This window comes from Astatotilapia calliptera, chromosome 1 (assembly GCF_964374335.1).
Source record: "Astatotilapia calliptera chromosome 1, fAstCal68.1, whole genome shotgun sequence".
NCBI classification, from domain to species: Eukaryota; Metazoa; Chordata; class Actinopteri; order Cichliformes; family Cichlidae; genus Astatotilapia; species Astatotilapia calliptera.
In genome coordinates, this window is record NC_137422.1 from 31,531,569 (window position 1) to 31,548,421 (window position 16,853).

General features: G+C 39.0%; 1 protein-coding gene across 12 annotated transcripts in view; it reads left to right on the top strand.

Annotated features, from left to right (window-relative positions):
* Positions 1-16,853, top strand: part of celf6 (CUGBP Elav-like family member 6) — a 147,117-nt gene that overhangs the window by 115,879 nt on the left and 14,385 nt on the right. For 6 of the 12 annotated variants that reach the window (XR_003272806.2, XR_013907893.1, XR_013907881.1 and 3 more), the window contains 6 exons: positions 318-397; positions 9,247-9,420; positions 10,318-10,465; positions 12,898-13,047; positions 14,197-14,259; positions 14,827-14,907. Coding sequence is in view for 3 of the 12 variants with exons in the window: in XM_026173342.2 (XP_026029127.1) it covers positions 318-397; positions 9,247-9,420; positions 10,318-10,465; positions 12,898-13,047; positions 14,197-14,259; positions 14,827-14,907 (696 nt within the window). In the remaining 9 variants the exon portion in view is untranslated. The remainder of the gene's footprint in view (positions 1-317; positions 398-9,246; positions 9,421-10,317; positions 10,466-12,897; positions 13,048-14,196; positions 14,260-14,826; positions 14,908-16,853) is intronic. The other 6 variants (XR_013907899.1, XR_013907920.1, XR_013907905.1 and 3 more) reach the window with 4 other exon arrangements.

Sequence of the window (16,853 nt, forward strand, 5' to 3'; positions counted from 1 at the left end):
ATCTCTTTTATGAGTGACTGCACACAAATCACAATGTGTAAATATTAAACAGATTAATAATCACAAACAAGTCATGATAGTAAATGCCTTGGCTCCATGCTCTAAAGTGGTGGGGGTCAAATTAGAAATGGGCAAGAGACAGGGTGTTCCAAGCAGCTAATGCCTTTAGTACAATTAGCTTGATTTATTCAGTTATGCACTCAACACACAAGTGGCAGAATATATTTACAAACCAGATAACATGAAAACAATGGTATTCAAGGCCATCCTGCTGATCTCCCCGCCTCTCCTCTCTTTCTCTCTTTCTATCTGTGCAGGCTGTGCCTTTGTCAAGTTCTCCAGCCATGCAGAAGCACAGGCCGCCATCAACAGCTTGCATGGTGGTCAGACTATGCCTGTGAGTAACAAGCTCATAACAAGTACTGTCATAATTGCTGCCATGAGTTGTCATGTTCATTTACTACAGTTGCATGCAATTGTGTTTTACACTTGATGTGAGCAGTTTTCTGTGAAAGTTTTCCAAAGGTTGTTCATATTTACTCTTTTCTGTTTTGCCTATGGTCTGAGTTCTATAAAATCACTGAGGCAGACTAGTCTAAAACAACAACACTGGTAAACTTGTTGACACTTTCTACCCTGCCAAGAGGCAGCCACTGACTAAGTGTTTTTTCTTTTCCACATGACTACTCCCACTGCATAATGTGCACCTCTTTTGAAACTCAATTCCGAGCATATTTCCATTTTCTTTTTTTATATAGTAGTAAACTCTATCATGCATTCAAAAAACACGGACCATTATTAAGGTGCTAGTGAACATTTTGTAGTCAAAGGGGAAAAAAACTACACAAGTTAACCCTCTCAGGTTCAAATTAAGTTTTTGTTGCTAATGCACAAAAGAATACCTGCAGTGGTACTTCTGAGTAAAAAAAACCTCATAAAATATGTATGTGGGGTAATCAGGTTGTTAGCTTTTAACTGTTGCAAATCTGCAATGCCTGCCTTGAGAGGGTTAAACTGCCCACAAAAATGTAACGCATGCACCGATTACGGAATCATTTGTAATATGAACAGGACAGATTAAAGTCCGTTTCTTTAAACGGTGTTGGAGAAATGTCTTGAAAACATCTCATCAAACTCAAATTATTAACAGTGATAGCTTGGTCCCTGTCATGGGACTACTTTTTGTTAAAGAATATTAAATATTTAAAACACTTGAAAACACTTATCATGGAAAGCCTCATTACAGAGACTAGAAGGGAGGTTAACAAGTAAGTCAATAATATTGAAAAGCACCCTAGAGTTAGGATGGATCTTCAAAATGAGGTCAGATTAATAAGCTGCTTTTGCTTCCTTAACTGCTTCCTGACATTTCAGCATTAAGTCCTTTATAATATTGTGAGACACTTACAGTTTATCACCCCTCCATTAACTTTTGGCTTTACATTTCCTCATCAAACCCCGGGTATTATCTATCAAAGTACAGGGTTGCGGACACGTTACATTGTCAATAATAATACACCTTCCAAGCTTATTTATAGATCAAATTGCCTAAAGATGTAAAAAGCAGAAATATATTTGGTTACTTTTGTAAAATAATACTTAAATTTGGTCCCTCCTCTCTCAACCAGCATGAGACAAAGAGGAGCAGCAGTGGCTGTGAGATCTAGAGAGTAACGGAAGCAGCATTACATTTTAAGGTACAATTATGTAGCCATGCTTATCTGCAGAAGCTAAAATAAATAAAACATATTGTTAATAAATATATAAAGTTATTATTATTATTATTATTTAGAAAACCTGTTCCTTAAAGGACACAACACATATGTTAAAGAGGAAATGACATTCCACTAGTTTATATTGCCTGCAAAAATAGACTGCTACTTCCATAAAGGCAGGAAATTTTACTATTTGTCATTCCAAGAAACCAGGAGCCATTCTGCTTTTCTGTACTGTGTCTTTTCAGTGTCTTTTCATGTTGAGCCTTGTGTTCCTTTAGTTCTTAGTATTAATAGTTTCAGTCAGATTCCTAAACCACCTTAAATGGCACCGTTCGATTTGGATGAGCCCTCTGAAATGGCCAAGCCCTTCACCCAATCTCTCTAAATCACCACCTTATAATTCTGGAGGGGTTTAGGTTTCCAGATGATCCCAGTAGTGATTGAGACGGAGCCCTGGCAGTCCAATCCTCAGCTGACAATTGCTGGCTATTAATTAGTACTTTGATTTTACATATGATCAATTTATCTTTATTAACAGGATATGCATCACAGTTGCTGTAATTGAATTAATTTTTTTTTTAAAACTTACTTGATCCTGCTGAATTAGCTAATTATGGGCTGATTTCCAGTCTTTCTTTCATTTTGAAAGCTCTCAAAAGATTTGTTTTAAATTAACTAAGTGATCATTTGCAGGGTAACAGTTTATCTGAAGAGCTTCAGTAAGGATTTAGAGTTTGTCTCAGTGCTTGTCCTGCTAGATCTCAGTGCAGTATTCAGTACTGGTGTTCGCATTATTTTTCTACATTGACTACAATACACTGTTGGCATTAAAAGCAATGTGCTACGAGGAGTTTTTTTCTCACACATAAAATGACATGGAGTTCAACAGGGTTTTGTGCTGGGACTGAAGCATTTTTATGTTATATATGCTTCTCTAGGGTAATAGTACTAGAAAACTTTGCATACATTTCCGTAGCTATACAGACGATATCCATTTATACTGATATATAAAGTCACATGACGCAAATCACCAAATAAACCAAGAAACTAAGTTTCACTGCAAGTCATCTTAGAGTAACTTTTGATCATCATGTATCCTTTAACATGCACATTAAACAAATATGTGGCACTGCTTTCTTTCATCTAGACATTATCATTAGAATTCTAAACACTATGTGTCAGAGTGATTCCAAAAAACTAACCCATGCATTTGTTAATTATACATCAAACTTTTGTAGTTCCTTATCCCTGAAAAGGCTTGAGTTGATCCAAAATATTGAAGCTAGAGTACTAACAGGGAGCAGAAAGAGGCATCATATTTCTCTCATATTCACTGTCTCCCTGTTAAATCCAGAAGTTAATCCTCACATTCAAAGTCTTGTATAATCAGGCCCCATCATATCTTAAGGACTTCACAGCATCATATTATACTAATAGAGCATTTTGCTCTCAGGTGCAGTCTTGTGGTTCTTGGAACTTTTTTTAAAGGGATTCCTTTTTCCTTTTAAAAGGGAGTTTTTCCTTCCCACTGTTGCCCAGTGCTTGTAGAGGAACACTTCATTGCTGGGATTTTCTGTCTAATATTGTAGGGTCTTTACCTTGAACGTATGAAATGCCTTGAAGCAACTGTTGTTGTGAGGTACTGCTGTAAAAACAAAACTGAATTACATTGGCTTAACATGACATGTAATAAGAGACAGCATTATAACTGGTCTCTATGCTTTTATAGAGTCCCGCAATCACACTTTATGCACTGCTGGCTAACTACAGTTTCAGACTAAACTGCCTAAACGTCTTGTGGGTCATAAATGAGGATAGAGAGAGATTATTTTTTGTGTAGGTTTATAAAAGCTCATTTATATCAAATCATCAAAAAAAAACTTGATGTTGAAAATTATACAGAAATAGGAAAACTACATAAGTATAACACTCAATACACCCATTGACTCATTACAAAGAACAACAGTTGCTGACATCAAATGCAAGACCTTGCATCCTTCGGATAGAAAGTAATCTGAAATATAGATTACCACGTATGTGACTATGCGAGGAATTGTAAATACTGGATAAAATGTGGGAGACTGGTTTGATGAATGTCTGAAATAGCATTAGTTGGTGTTTATTTCTTTAGCTGAAGAATGAGACCACTAAACCTGTAACTCTTGTCAAACAGCAGTTCATTATGAATTGGATACGCTTCTGTTAGGTTTGAACAACGTTACCAAAAAACGCTTAAGTAAAAGAAATGACGAATTACAAAGCACCTCCCTGCCAGTGCTGTGTGTGTTGGGTACTACACAGCTGGACACACACATGAGCATGCACACACTTTCTGGCAGACATCCGCACTTTCACACACTTCACTGATGTTCCGCCATAAATATTTACGGATGCTTCCTGGCAGCCAGATAGTGTCTTGGAAGCCAGATTTAATTTACACATCTTTTTGATGCATCCTCATTTTGCATTACATTGAAGTAGTGAAAAAGGGAAATAAGTGGAGGAGATGTTTTAACTTTGCGTGAGAATATAGTTTGCAACCAACATTGTGGCATATATATATCGAGTGTCAAAATTCACTGGGTTGCGGGTCGAGAGCCAAAAAAAGTCATGTTGCGTATTGATCAATTGCACTTATATTGGGACTGTTTTTGAAATTTGATTCTAATCAAAATATTTGTCTTTACTTAAAATATCTTGTAGAGAAACTAGAAAGTTTACATAATTGACTGTAGCAATAGGATGTTTTTTTTTTCTTTCTTTTTCAACAAGTTTAACTCGTGCTGGCTACCTTTGCACAGTTTGTATATGATGTCTACTTTGTTTCACAAATGCAGCCGCATTAGACCATGTCAATAACAAACCTGAGCTCTGTTGCAGATAAACTGTCCAAGGCAACATATGGAGCCCCAAATAAACCTGGGGCAGATCAAGAGATCCAATTGTTCATTAATAATCTATATTATCCATATCTTTCTCCCTCTATCCCTGCACCTGTTGTCCGCCTCTGCCCAAATCCAGCTTCCTCTCAGATTAATAGGCAAGGTGGCCATTAGTATCCAACTAAGGCTTTGGTACCAATGGGGGATGCAGTTAATTTGGATAATATTACTGCCACATGTCGTCAACAACTAACTAACAGGAGGTAGGATTCAGAGAGTGGGTTGCTATGCTCACTGCCTCCTGCCAGCTGTGAGGTCTGGATGAACCTTGAACAAAGATTTTTCTCTCACTCTGTCTCCCTTTTCCTCTTAATGTTCTCACTACAGCATCTGTGTTACCTGGCACACACACACGTGCTATAAATAATACCAAAAAACACTGGCCCAAAACAAATGGTTTTAATGAAGCTTAAGGGCAAGGGATGTCACCTAAGGGCATCTGCCGATAGATTGGATCATAGCTTTAATTGATGTTCATTGCAGATTGCAGGTGCTCTCAAAATTAAGTTAAAATATGACTGAGCACAGAACTGGCATTCTCGTCAGTTCAGCTGTTGAATTACTAGAAGGCTGCAGAGACACAGGTGGCAAAACTTCAAATGGCAAAGCCAGGGGCAGGCAAACAACACCCAGCAAATTGCAGACATTGTCATGTTTGGTATCACAGTGTGGCTGACAGAACCTGTGGAGCTCGGTACTGTTGGCAGAAACAAGAGTGTGCATGTGTATGATATTATAATGTAGTTCTGGATTAATGAGAGATAAGACCAAGCCAGAAAACACTGTCCCTGCGACACAGAAAGCTTGAAACAAAAATCCACGGTAAAAACCCTTGTAACTGACATACTGTACCACATTTGGTGCAGTTTTGTTTTGTGCTCCTTACAAATGAAAGGTAAAAATTGTTATTTATGGACAAAATGTGCATACCGATCCAGCCACATACAGTAAAGCCCACAGAGGTCCATCCAATTACCAAACAAGCTTCTTTTAGCGTTTTTACTTATTTTTATTCTCATTTTTTTTTTTACATACACAATTCATAATTTTGAGTCAGTTACAAGTGTAGAAAGCTGAGACAACTGTGAAAGTCTTACTTATTATTCAAAATTAGTGAATAATGTGAAGAAAAAATGGTTCTTAGTGAGTTAGTGGCCAATCATTACAGTGCTTTTTGAAATTCCAGTTTTCCCTTTATTGAAACTGTTTTTATACTGCATTGTTATTATTGTTGTTTTCAAGTGTCTGTAAAGGATTGACGATATGTGTCTTTTTCCATTTTTGTAGACACTTAACACTGGCGTCTTTGTATCACAATAATGCAGAGATAAAAGCATAATGCGATTTCACCGGTGTAGTTGCATTCTAATCCCTCAATTACCATTGTGTATTTTTCCATCTACACATTTTGTGACCTATACAAAATCCAATATAGGAGATTTTCACAAGTCAAGTGCATTGTTCAAGAAATTAGATTCGTTTTTGAACCTGTGACAAATTCCTTAGTTGTACCTGTCAAAAGTGAAGGCTCCCTGTTGGCCCTTATCAAATTCGGAAAATTCATTTTCTCTCCAGGTAAAGGAGTCATGCTGGTCGAGGTTATTATTCTGTTTGTTTGTCAGCTTGTGATTTTCTGCAACCAGTGAGGAGTAGCTGCTTTGCATCCAGTGCTTGTTGCTTGCCACCACCTGTTCCTTCATTACCTGGCCAGATACTATTCTTTCTTCATGTAGACAGACACTCTTAATCTGTAAGGGATCACACTGAAATCTGCCTTTTTGATTAGATCTTGGATCTAGTTGCCTTGAGATGTGAGGATATGTAATTCTCCTGTTCAGAGGTGAGGGTAAGATTTTTTTTTTTTCCTTGGCTTTTATACTATGAAAGTCGGAAATGCTTGGCTCTGACATGAGCGGCAGAAATGAAAACACCTGCAGAGGCTGTTGTACTGCTTTAACGCCAGTGCCAAGGCTACGCGCAGACTATGCAGACGTTGCAGAGTGGTTCTCCTCCCGTGCTGTCGTCTATAACAAAACACTGTGCTGGGTGAAACGAGACCAGGCCAAACTCGCCTCATCTTGAGTCACGGCGCAGTGAGTACAGGGAGCCTCGGGCTTTCACAGTCCCGATGATCACAATGCATTCTTCATGAGGTATTAAATGAATATAAGAATACACAGATACACAAAGCAGAAAATGAATGTAATCTAAATGCCAAGCCCCTGTGCTGTAGGCAAACTTCAGCAACAACGCTCGAGGAAGATGTTTGCTTAGTGCCAGCCTCATTAAATCCAACAGCCCAGTCCCTTCAATTGGCCCACAAAGTTGAGAAAGAACAGAAAGAGGTCAGAAGGTGGAATGAAATGCAATTAGAAAGGGAAAAACTGTGCCGTTAACGGCGCCATGTCGGCGTATTGATTTAACTAATTGAAATGGCATCGAGGGAGAAACACCAGATGGGTCTCCTCTGGCCTGAGGTAGGGTGCTGGCTGGCTCTGATAGGATCCCATCTGAGATGTACTGTCCCTGGGGTCCATGCTGATTCCTTCCACCATTCCAGCCTCTTTCTCACAGTTAGCTGGAGCCAACATTTTCTCCTGGATGTGTTTGTACAATGTTTATAGGAAAATGTTAACATCCTCAAATAGTTTGCAAAGAAAACAAACAAAAAAAAGAACTTATTTCATTTTGCATTTCCTAAATAGATATTTACAGTACATATTAGTTATATTTTATACAGAAAATTATAGACTTACAAAGGCAAGAAATAGTGCCGAGGGGAGGATAGCGTTTAAGAAAACGGTGACTGACTTTAGGGAATTGCACAAAATCAATAATAAATGTTGCGTGTAGGCTGGATAAATATATGAACTTCGCATTATGCAAGATTTATTTCAGCAGTCATAACTGACCAAAGAAAGCATGTGAAAACCCTGGCAAACTGCCCTCTCAATGGCACTATCGCTTATCTGTTACTGTTTAAAATTTCATGAGGCACTTACAAAAATAGGACACACTTTTTGCATGAATTGCTTTGAAATAGCATAGAGTAAAGCTCAACTACAGCAAGATAAACATTTTTGTACTATACAGTTGCAAAATTCACCTACACGAGATGGAATTTTGTTTATTTCTATGATTATCTGTTGGTGTAGCTCTGCTTTGGAAACATTCCTTTTGTAAATGGTACCTTAAGCTTAAATTTGAATCTTTAGAACAGTTTGGTCTACCTTTGTCAACTTCAGTATATGATACAAAAAGTCCCATGAAATCATTTACAAGAAACGGGTGTACGCAGCATCACTCACCCTGATCAACCTTATCTTTGTGTGTCCTATGCAGCTCACATTTTTGATTTCTATAACTCAAGAAAATATGGAAATTTAAATCAAAGCCCGAATTTGTACTGACCCTGTCAGGATGAGACATTTTGTGAAAGATGAATCCAAGTTGTGATTATGGAGTCCTTTTCTCACCGCGACTTTGCTTTTATGATCTTACTAATCATATCCTGACTGCCCCCTGGCTGTCTCTGTCCTTCTGTCCTGGTGGTACTCCGTGCTCTTTCCCAGCATGCACTGCCTGTAATTAAATAGGAGACTAGTTCTCTTGACAGTGTATGTGGCTGTTTTCTTTGCCTGACATACCCCCCCTCCCCAGTCTCTCTCTCTCTTCTTGCCTGAGTGTCGCATGAGGAACTGACTCTGGTCTCTGTTTCTCAAATGATTTAATTGGATGCAAACTCAGGAGCGCGGACATCAATACAGAACTATATCTGCCATAAGGCAGAGCCATTAGTCAATACTTCGCCCTCCACATGCCGAAGGCTTTTGTCAGACCTAATTACCCGGTGCTGTATTCAGTGGAGCTTCACCAGTGGGGGACTTGGACTCCTGTGGGATCTGGTTAGGATCACAGTTCACTTTCAGTGTATACAGCAGAGTTAGAAAGTTCACAAAAGCAAATATCACTCACTATTCTTTTCCATTTAATGCTGACAGCTAAATGACTGCAGTCATATGAGGGGAATTTTTAATTCCAGTGGCCTCCTTGGTTTAGAGATATGAGTTCTTAAAGGCTTGAGTATGATGTGCACTGGACATTAAATGACAGAAATGAGTTGCACCAGTTCTCTTGTTTCACACAGGGAATCCACACTCGTGTTTTAATTGAAAAAAGGTTTGGACATTTATTAAAATGTACTTTTTATTTTTAGGTATTTCCCCATGGGAAACAAATACTGTTAAAAAAGTATCATGAACTATGACAATGCAATATATGGGATTGAAAACTTTGTTTTTAAGGGTTGCCAGATGTTCCCAGATCATATTTAAACTGTTCCAGGTAAAAACTGTTCCAGGTTAAAAACAACTGCAGTTCAACGACTTCTTGAACTGCTGTAGTTATATAAAAAATTGCAGTTCTTTTTGTGTTTTCAAGTTTATCATGAATTTATAACATTTATACAGCGAGTTTTGGCTAACAATAGGGTGCATACCAAAATAAAATGTAAAAAAAATCAAAGCATAGCTACAAAAGTATTTTTAATTTCAAAGTTTAATCAACCTTGTAAATCTCCCCTCTAGGGTGCCTCGTCGAGCCTGGTGGTCAAATTTGCCGACACTGATAAGGAGAGAACCCTGCGCAGAATGCACCAGATGGCAGGCCAGCTCGGCATCTTCAGTCCTATGACCATCCAGTTTGGGGCCTATGGCGCCTACTCTCATGCTGTAAGTCTCAGCCCGGCGGGGGAGGAGACGGTGAGCTTTAAAAAAAGAAAACAAAAACTGTTGTGATTTGAGGTTTGAACTCACACTCTCTCCCACTAGGCATGTGGCACTCCCAGTGAATGGTTCCTTAAGTGATTTACACTATCAAATAGCTGTTAAGAATCCCAAATTAAAGTGGCTTAAGAAAAAATCCAGCGCTGCTTTTTATATTGTCTTTTTATCCCCTTGTTTGTCCAGGGAAGCTGTTAATCACATATGCCCAGCACTACACTGTTTTACTTGCATACATATTCATTTTTCATTCCTGCATTTTCTGACTGAGCCTGTGAATCTAGACCGCAAATGCGAGCTTGCCTTTTTAACATTTTCGTCTTCTTACACATTTCTTTTTACCCAGACAGAGGTGCACGTTATTACTAACATCCCACATCGATTCCCCCCACCCCACCCCTTTCTCTGTCAGCCCTTCCCACCCCCATTTCATATTCACACATGAAAGTCACAGCCTGAGTTAGGAGTCTGTGAGATTTTACACTCACACAGTAGCTAACAGCTCACCCTGACAGGTGAGAATCGCCCACTCACTATCTTTCCTCTAACTCTGCCACTGTTGTCCCTCTTTTCCTCTCACACACTTATACATATACAGTACATATACAAATACATATTCTCAAACTCATTTCACCACATACCCTTTTGTTTCTGTATAATAAGCACAAGGCCAATGCAGTTTTACAGGAGCTGGGAAGCAAAGCTGCAGGGCAACACAAACCACTCTGTTCAAGAACAAGGCATTGGCCAAGCAAACAGAGATGTGAGAGTAAACATGCTCTGATCCTGCGGCTATTTCACCCTACTTTCCTTTTCTGTCCTTCCTTCCATCCCTCCCACCATTCGCCCTCTCCCCACTGCTCTTTAATCCTACAGCAGATGATGCAACAGCAAGCAGCCCTGATGGCAGCAACACAAGGGTCCTACCTGAACCCTATGGCAGCCATCGCTGCCGCACAAATGCAGCAAATGGCAGCTTTCAATGTCAACGGCCTGGTGGCTACTCCCATGACACCTTCCTCAGGTATACATTAACACACACACTACTAGCTGGTAAGGGTGCAAGAGCAGAGGCATGTGCAAAAGCACACATATACAGCCATTCAGGACTTTTCTTTTCATTTTTCACTCCTGCCCTGGAACATTTTCATCATTAGCAAGAATTATAGAAGCAGTAGTAATATATTCATTCAAGGCCTTTCTAGTTTTGCCCTTGTTACATTTTTTAAGATATAGGTCCCATTTTCTGGGTTAAGGCAGACACTGTCATTGTTGAATTAAAGGAAGAAGAGCCTTGTACTGAGTGAGGCATGATGGGAGAAGATGTACAGCATTCCTTTACACTCATTGGCAGCCACATTATAGAGTCTCTTTCTCCTCTTCTCTCACATTATCTTTCATTTTCTTTCTGTCTGTCACTCCTTCCTTCTGTGTCTCTATGACAGTGTTTTCTGGGAACTCAGCCAATCCGATGACTTTGGATGCAGAGTCCTTGGCTTATACAATATAAGAGCAAAGATTTGTGTGAGATAATCCTGGACCCCAGTCTGAACTATCATTTTGGCCCTTGTCATGAGGAGCTTTGATGGCTCGACACTAAGTAGGCAGGCTGCCTGAAGACAGGGTCATTGCAAATGTATTAAATAAAGTGGCTTGACACTGTACCTGGCATTTGTAATCCACAAGGCCTACATATTCCAGGTAATGCCTATAAAACATAATCCTACATGACTTAAATGCCCTTCACCTAGATAAGAAAAATAATAAAAATCCATCAGCATAAAAATGCACCGACAAGGTGACAAACTTGGAATATCATCGCAAGGAGGAAAGTTGGTATGAAAAAAAAGACACAGGTCTCTACATCCAGTAGACTTGCAGGTTTATATGTATCTGGACAAAAACAGTTTTTGTCATTTTGCATCTGTACACAAATTAAAAAAAAAACAAGATGTGAGTGAAATACAGAATTTCAGCTTTGATACAAATTTGAATTTGTATTAAAATATTGTTAAATGACTGTTTATGAATTACAGCCATTCTGTATACAAAGCCCCCCATTTCCAAAGGCTCAAATGTAAGTGGATAATTGACTAACAAGCAGTTTCGTGGCCAGGTGAGAATATTTCCTTGTTTTTCTATGAAAAATTACGCAGACGAAAGATCTGTGATTGAGTCCAAGTTTTAAAGTTGCTTTTGGCAACTGTTTACTAGAAATCCAAAAATAAGGTCCAAAGGGACATTGCAATCAAAGGAATACTCACTAATCTGAAAAACTCCCAAAACAAACTGATACAGCAAAACTTTAGGAGTGGCCAAATCAACAGTCATTCCCAGAAGGATATGACTCTGTGCTGAACATTGTTTTTTCAGTGGCAAATGTTGCATTTTCTCCCACTGAAACACAAAGTCCACATAAACAGAAACAACTTTCTGGGATTTCCTTACCTGGATGATTGAGCGTGCATCTAGACTAAGTGCTTTTTTTTAATTGAAAACTGAATGTTCAGTCAAACCGAGCCAAACCTTCCTTGATAAAGGAAAACACTGACATCATCTTGTACAGTCAGGAACGCTCTTAAAGAAGGAGCCATATAATTAAGTCTACAATAAAGAGACACCTTTATCAAACACTGTTGACACTCATGAACAAAAAGACCAGATTTGACTTTGTCAGAAAACATTTAGAAGAGCCTACACAGCTCTGCAAAAAATCTTAGATTAACTAAGATTACCAGAATGATGGAAAGAGAAAAGTGCCAGGAAGTCATACTACATCATCTGTTGAGCATGGCGGAGTCAATGTTATGGTACTGACTGACACAAGCCTCATTGCTGCTGTTCAATAGGCTACTGAACAAATGTAAACTTTTTAAAATTATGCAAAATTGCAAAAGGCTTAGCCGTGTCTCTAATAAAACCTCTGTAACTTTGCTTTGCTTCACTTCAGCAGCATTAGGTAATGTTAATATGTTGATTACGTTTTGTTTTGTTTTTGATCTACTGGAGAATATTTTTAAGGTTATCTGCTATAAAATCCCAGGCCAGGAAAGTCGCCTTCATGCTTTTCTGTGTTTTCTCCTCAGCTACTTTGACACAAAGGTATCTGCTGTGATGCTTACACCTTTGATAAAGTCTCGCAAGTGTCAGCTTTCTTTTCATAGAAATAAAAATATGGAAATGTACTGATACGTGATTAGAATTATAATATTTCTGACTGTCTGAGGCAAAATTTACCCAATTCAAATCGAATCGGATTGAATCGATTCTAGAAATCAGTGACGATACCCAGCCCTAGTCAAAATGTACACATCTGTACCCATTCGATGCATGTTATATTGTAGTACAGGTGAGAACATGTATTTTTCACTACAAGAATATACTTTTCTTGGACCAAATTTTAAGCTTGTTGCCTACACCCTGCAGTTTTCATAATGACTCTGTATCTATTTGCAGGCACCAGCACACCCCCAGGCATCTCTGCCACAGCCGTGCCCAGCATAGCCACTCCTATTGGGGTCAATGGATTCAGTGCCCTCCCACCTCAAAGCAATGGGCAGCCCACATCCGAGCCCATTTACACCAATGGTATTCACCCTTACCCAGGTGAGAATATCTAGGTTTAGCTGAGTCTTGAGTCTGTTCTGGGCCTGGACACTGTTAGCTGTTAGCACTGACAGTGTGTTATTTTTTATTATGCTTCTGTTGTACATTCACCCAGCAACAGCTGAAAACAAATTTGCCTAAACATCTAAACAATGTTAACAATTACTGGTTGAAGATTGGTTGAAAAGTAAAAGGACACACCTCAGATAAAATTCAAACCAAGCACCTTCTGTGTGTGTATATGCATTTTTGAAATAAACAGAAATACCTCTTAAACAGATATCTATTAATAGATATATCCGCTTATATATACTCTTTTTAACCAGATGTTGTCTTCTTTAGCCTTGCCAATGTCCTGAAATTCTCTACCTTTCACTCATCAACCAAATTTTGTTATAAGTTTTGAGCATTCAATTTTGCTCAAAGTTGTGATCAGCCACGATTTTGGAATTTTCTTAAAGTCCTTGGCCAGCTCACCAGATTTACCACAGAAAAAAATATTCATGTTGGTGCATACTAGAGCTACAATGCAAGTTGTCAACTGTAACAACTTATATTAGTTCATGTAAAACTAAAACTTCAAAAGGCTCTTTTAAACTTCACTTTCTGATCATATTTTTTTCAACTGAATTGAAGCATTTAAGGCTTGAGGGTCAATCAACAGTATCTTTGACAGATTTCTGAGAAGCCATCCCAGTATCATGATGAATCCATCAGTTCATCCATCAGTCAATTATGGCTAATTTGATATGTCTCAGTCTGTTCTCAGCTTCTTAATGTTGCCTTGGACTGATTCCTGAAAAATTGACAGACATTCACTCTCCACTTTTGCATTATGCAAAGGCAGCTGCAATTGTAATGAACTACAAAGTGGTTTGTTTGGCATGTAGTTAATATTTGATGCAAACATCTGGGACGAACAGGCATTTTGAAGAACTGAAAGACATGACAACCCAAATTTCTCTCACTCCCTGTGTGATCTTACCCCCCGATGTTTCTCTGCAACTAACCACAATTTCTGTCGTGCTGTTTAACATTCTCTCTATTTCTCTTTGTCTGTGTCCGTCTTGACCGCCATCTATCCTCTCTTTGTCTCATTTACTTTAATTTTGCTCTTTGTTGTCTGTCTTTCTTTTCGTCTCTGTGCAGCACAGAGTCCAACAGTGACCGACCCTCTCCAACAGGCTTATGCTGGTGTCCAGCACTACGCAGGTGAGCTGTCTCTCCTACCTTCACTACTCCCTCACTTCCTCCATCTGTCCCTTTGCCTCTTCCCTCTCCCATTCGGTTTGTCACATCAGCAGGCACATGACAGGTAGCGATTGCCAGATGACTTGCCAGTTTCCTCTTGGATCAGGCTACATTACATTAGAACTGCAAAGAAGATTTTTAATTGACTTGATATACACCCACACAAAAACCCTAATTCTAAAAGTACACCAAGAGCTGAGATTTTTAACCTACCCTAAGGCTCCTGGATGAGAGATGACACAGACCTGTCGTGAGCACTGCTTTGTGCATGACATCAGCTCTCATTAACATGGTGTTAGTCTTACTCCCTTTCTTTATGCGTCTGCTTACTTGAACTTCCCCTTTTACCATTCTCTTTGTGAAGTGATCTGCCAGCCAAATGAGCCCAGGCTCCCAGTCATCATGCAATTTATTTATGCAATGTCTAGAGGACACAAATGAACAATGGAATAATGATTTGAGTTTTGTTGTGTCAAATATGAAAATGGAGATGTGAAAAACTCCACTCTGGTTCTCCCTTTGCAACAGCAGCCTACCCTGCCGCCTATGCGCCAATCAGCCAAGCGTTCCCCCAGCAACCAACCATCATTCCCCAGCAACAGAGGGAAGGTAAGAGCGAGCAAGCGCGCCCACCCAAGATAAAAGGTGATAATTGCCATGTTCCATTCTAATGTAGCTGCGCTGCTTTGAATTAGCGAGGGAGGGAAAAAGCTGGCTGGGGAAAATATGAGAAAAAGGCTCCCCATTTAAAGAGAAGAACATTAGCAGTGAGATGGAAAGTTACTCTGTCATTATTCAAAAACTGCACTAATTCAAACTCGCAGTGCTGGACTGCTTAATCAGTCCATTACAATGTGTTTAAGTGGTTATAAATATTCATCAGATTAATTAGCTGCATGCATAATCATTTATTACCATTCCTAGTGTAGTGTTCGTTCTTATGGCACAGCATCAGATATAATAAAGTATAGGATATACTGTGACGGTAAATCACTCTTTTTGGCACCATTTGTCAGTCTCAATTATTCATCTATATGATTATATGAGACAGCGTAGAGTGGTATGAATAATCAATATATGGACTTGAAACTGAGTGTTTCCAGCATTGCCTGGAGGAAAAGTTAGTTTATGTTCATATTTTGTCACTAGTGTGTGCGCATGACAGGGTCACTGTGGAGAACTGTACAAATGAAAATGAATGCAGGCATACTTATCCACACAAGTTGCATGCTGGCATAATTCCACAGTATAGAAGAAACATAGAATCGTTAAGGCAATTACTTAACATCTCCCAGTGATGCATTTGAACATTTTAATAATTAGCAAGAATCATAGAAGTCACATTAATGCAAATACAGACAGCCAGACTCATAGGCACACTATCACACAGCTCTTCTCGGTTTAGCCAGTGGCCTGTCTGAGTTCTGGTCTCCTGTGGGTTTTGGCTGGTGTCCCAGCCTGTCTCGGGCCACTGCCACAGTCTGCAGCCCTTCCATTTAACAAGATACATTTAAACCTGAATACACAGGCAGAGTCAAACTTCAGCTTCATCCTTCCTCTGAAGGCTAGCAATTTGGATTCAGTCTAGCTGTGTGTGTGTGATATGTCAACAGTAATAGTCCTTCAAAATTCAAAATTATAATTTTATCCAGCAATATCAACACTAGCCTGTTAGGCACCACAGTATTGTATTTTATTTAATTCAGTATTGCAAAACACACTGACAGTAATATATGTTATGTCAATACACTGTTACACTGCTGTTAAATCAACCACAAGGATAAATAAAAATGCCTCAAATTTTAACCACAGTATACAACTAATTCTCTATTATGTCAAAACAAGAGATTTGTTGTTGTTGTTGTTTTGTTTTATATTCCAGAGTTTGGTGCATCAATCTGACAAAATTAGAACGTTAAAGTGGTTTATTTTGTGGTATATGTTTCTCTAGAAATATCATTGATTTTCAGTATTACCAACATGATATCGATTAGTTCCACATACTTATCCAAACACCTGGTACCTACATAACACTTAATGCATCTTTAACTACCAATTGTGTGCAAAACATCAGTGTGAAATGACAACTAACTCCTATTGTTCAGCCTAAACAATAATGCTTTAAGTGACGTCAATTGAAGCCGTTCCTTATTTTACAACACTACTCCCCTGAACCTGAAGAGGGACAAGCAGAGTGACACCAGGGAGGTCTGGAGAGGAATGAGGAAAGTGACTGGTTACATGCCTAGCCATCAAACAGTAGATGGGAACATCAACATGTCCATGGCTCCATGTCCCAGTTGTTTTACCAATAGTTTCAAAATGGAAACACTGATGGCCAGTAACCCAGAAGCAACCACACCTCAAATTTATGGCCCTTGGAAGTCAGTGGCTACAGGTTATAGCATTTTATTTATATAGCATCATGAAGGCACTAGTTAGGTCTTTACTGGACACCCCCAACTTCTCCATCATATACCTAATCCACCATTCAAACACCTAGGTGATTGCCACACATTCTAATGTTACTCTGGTGTCTTGGATCGTGGAGTACT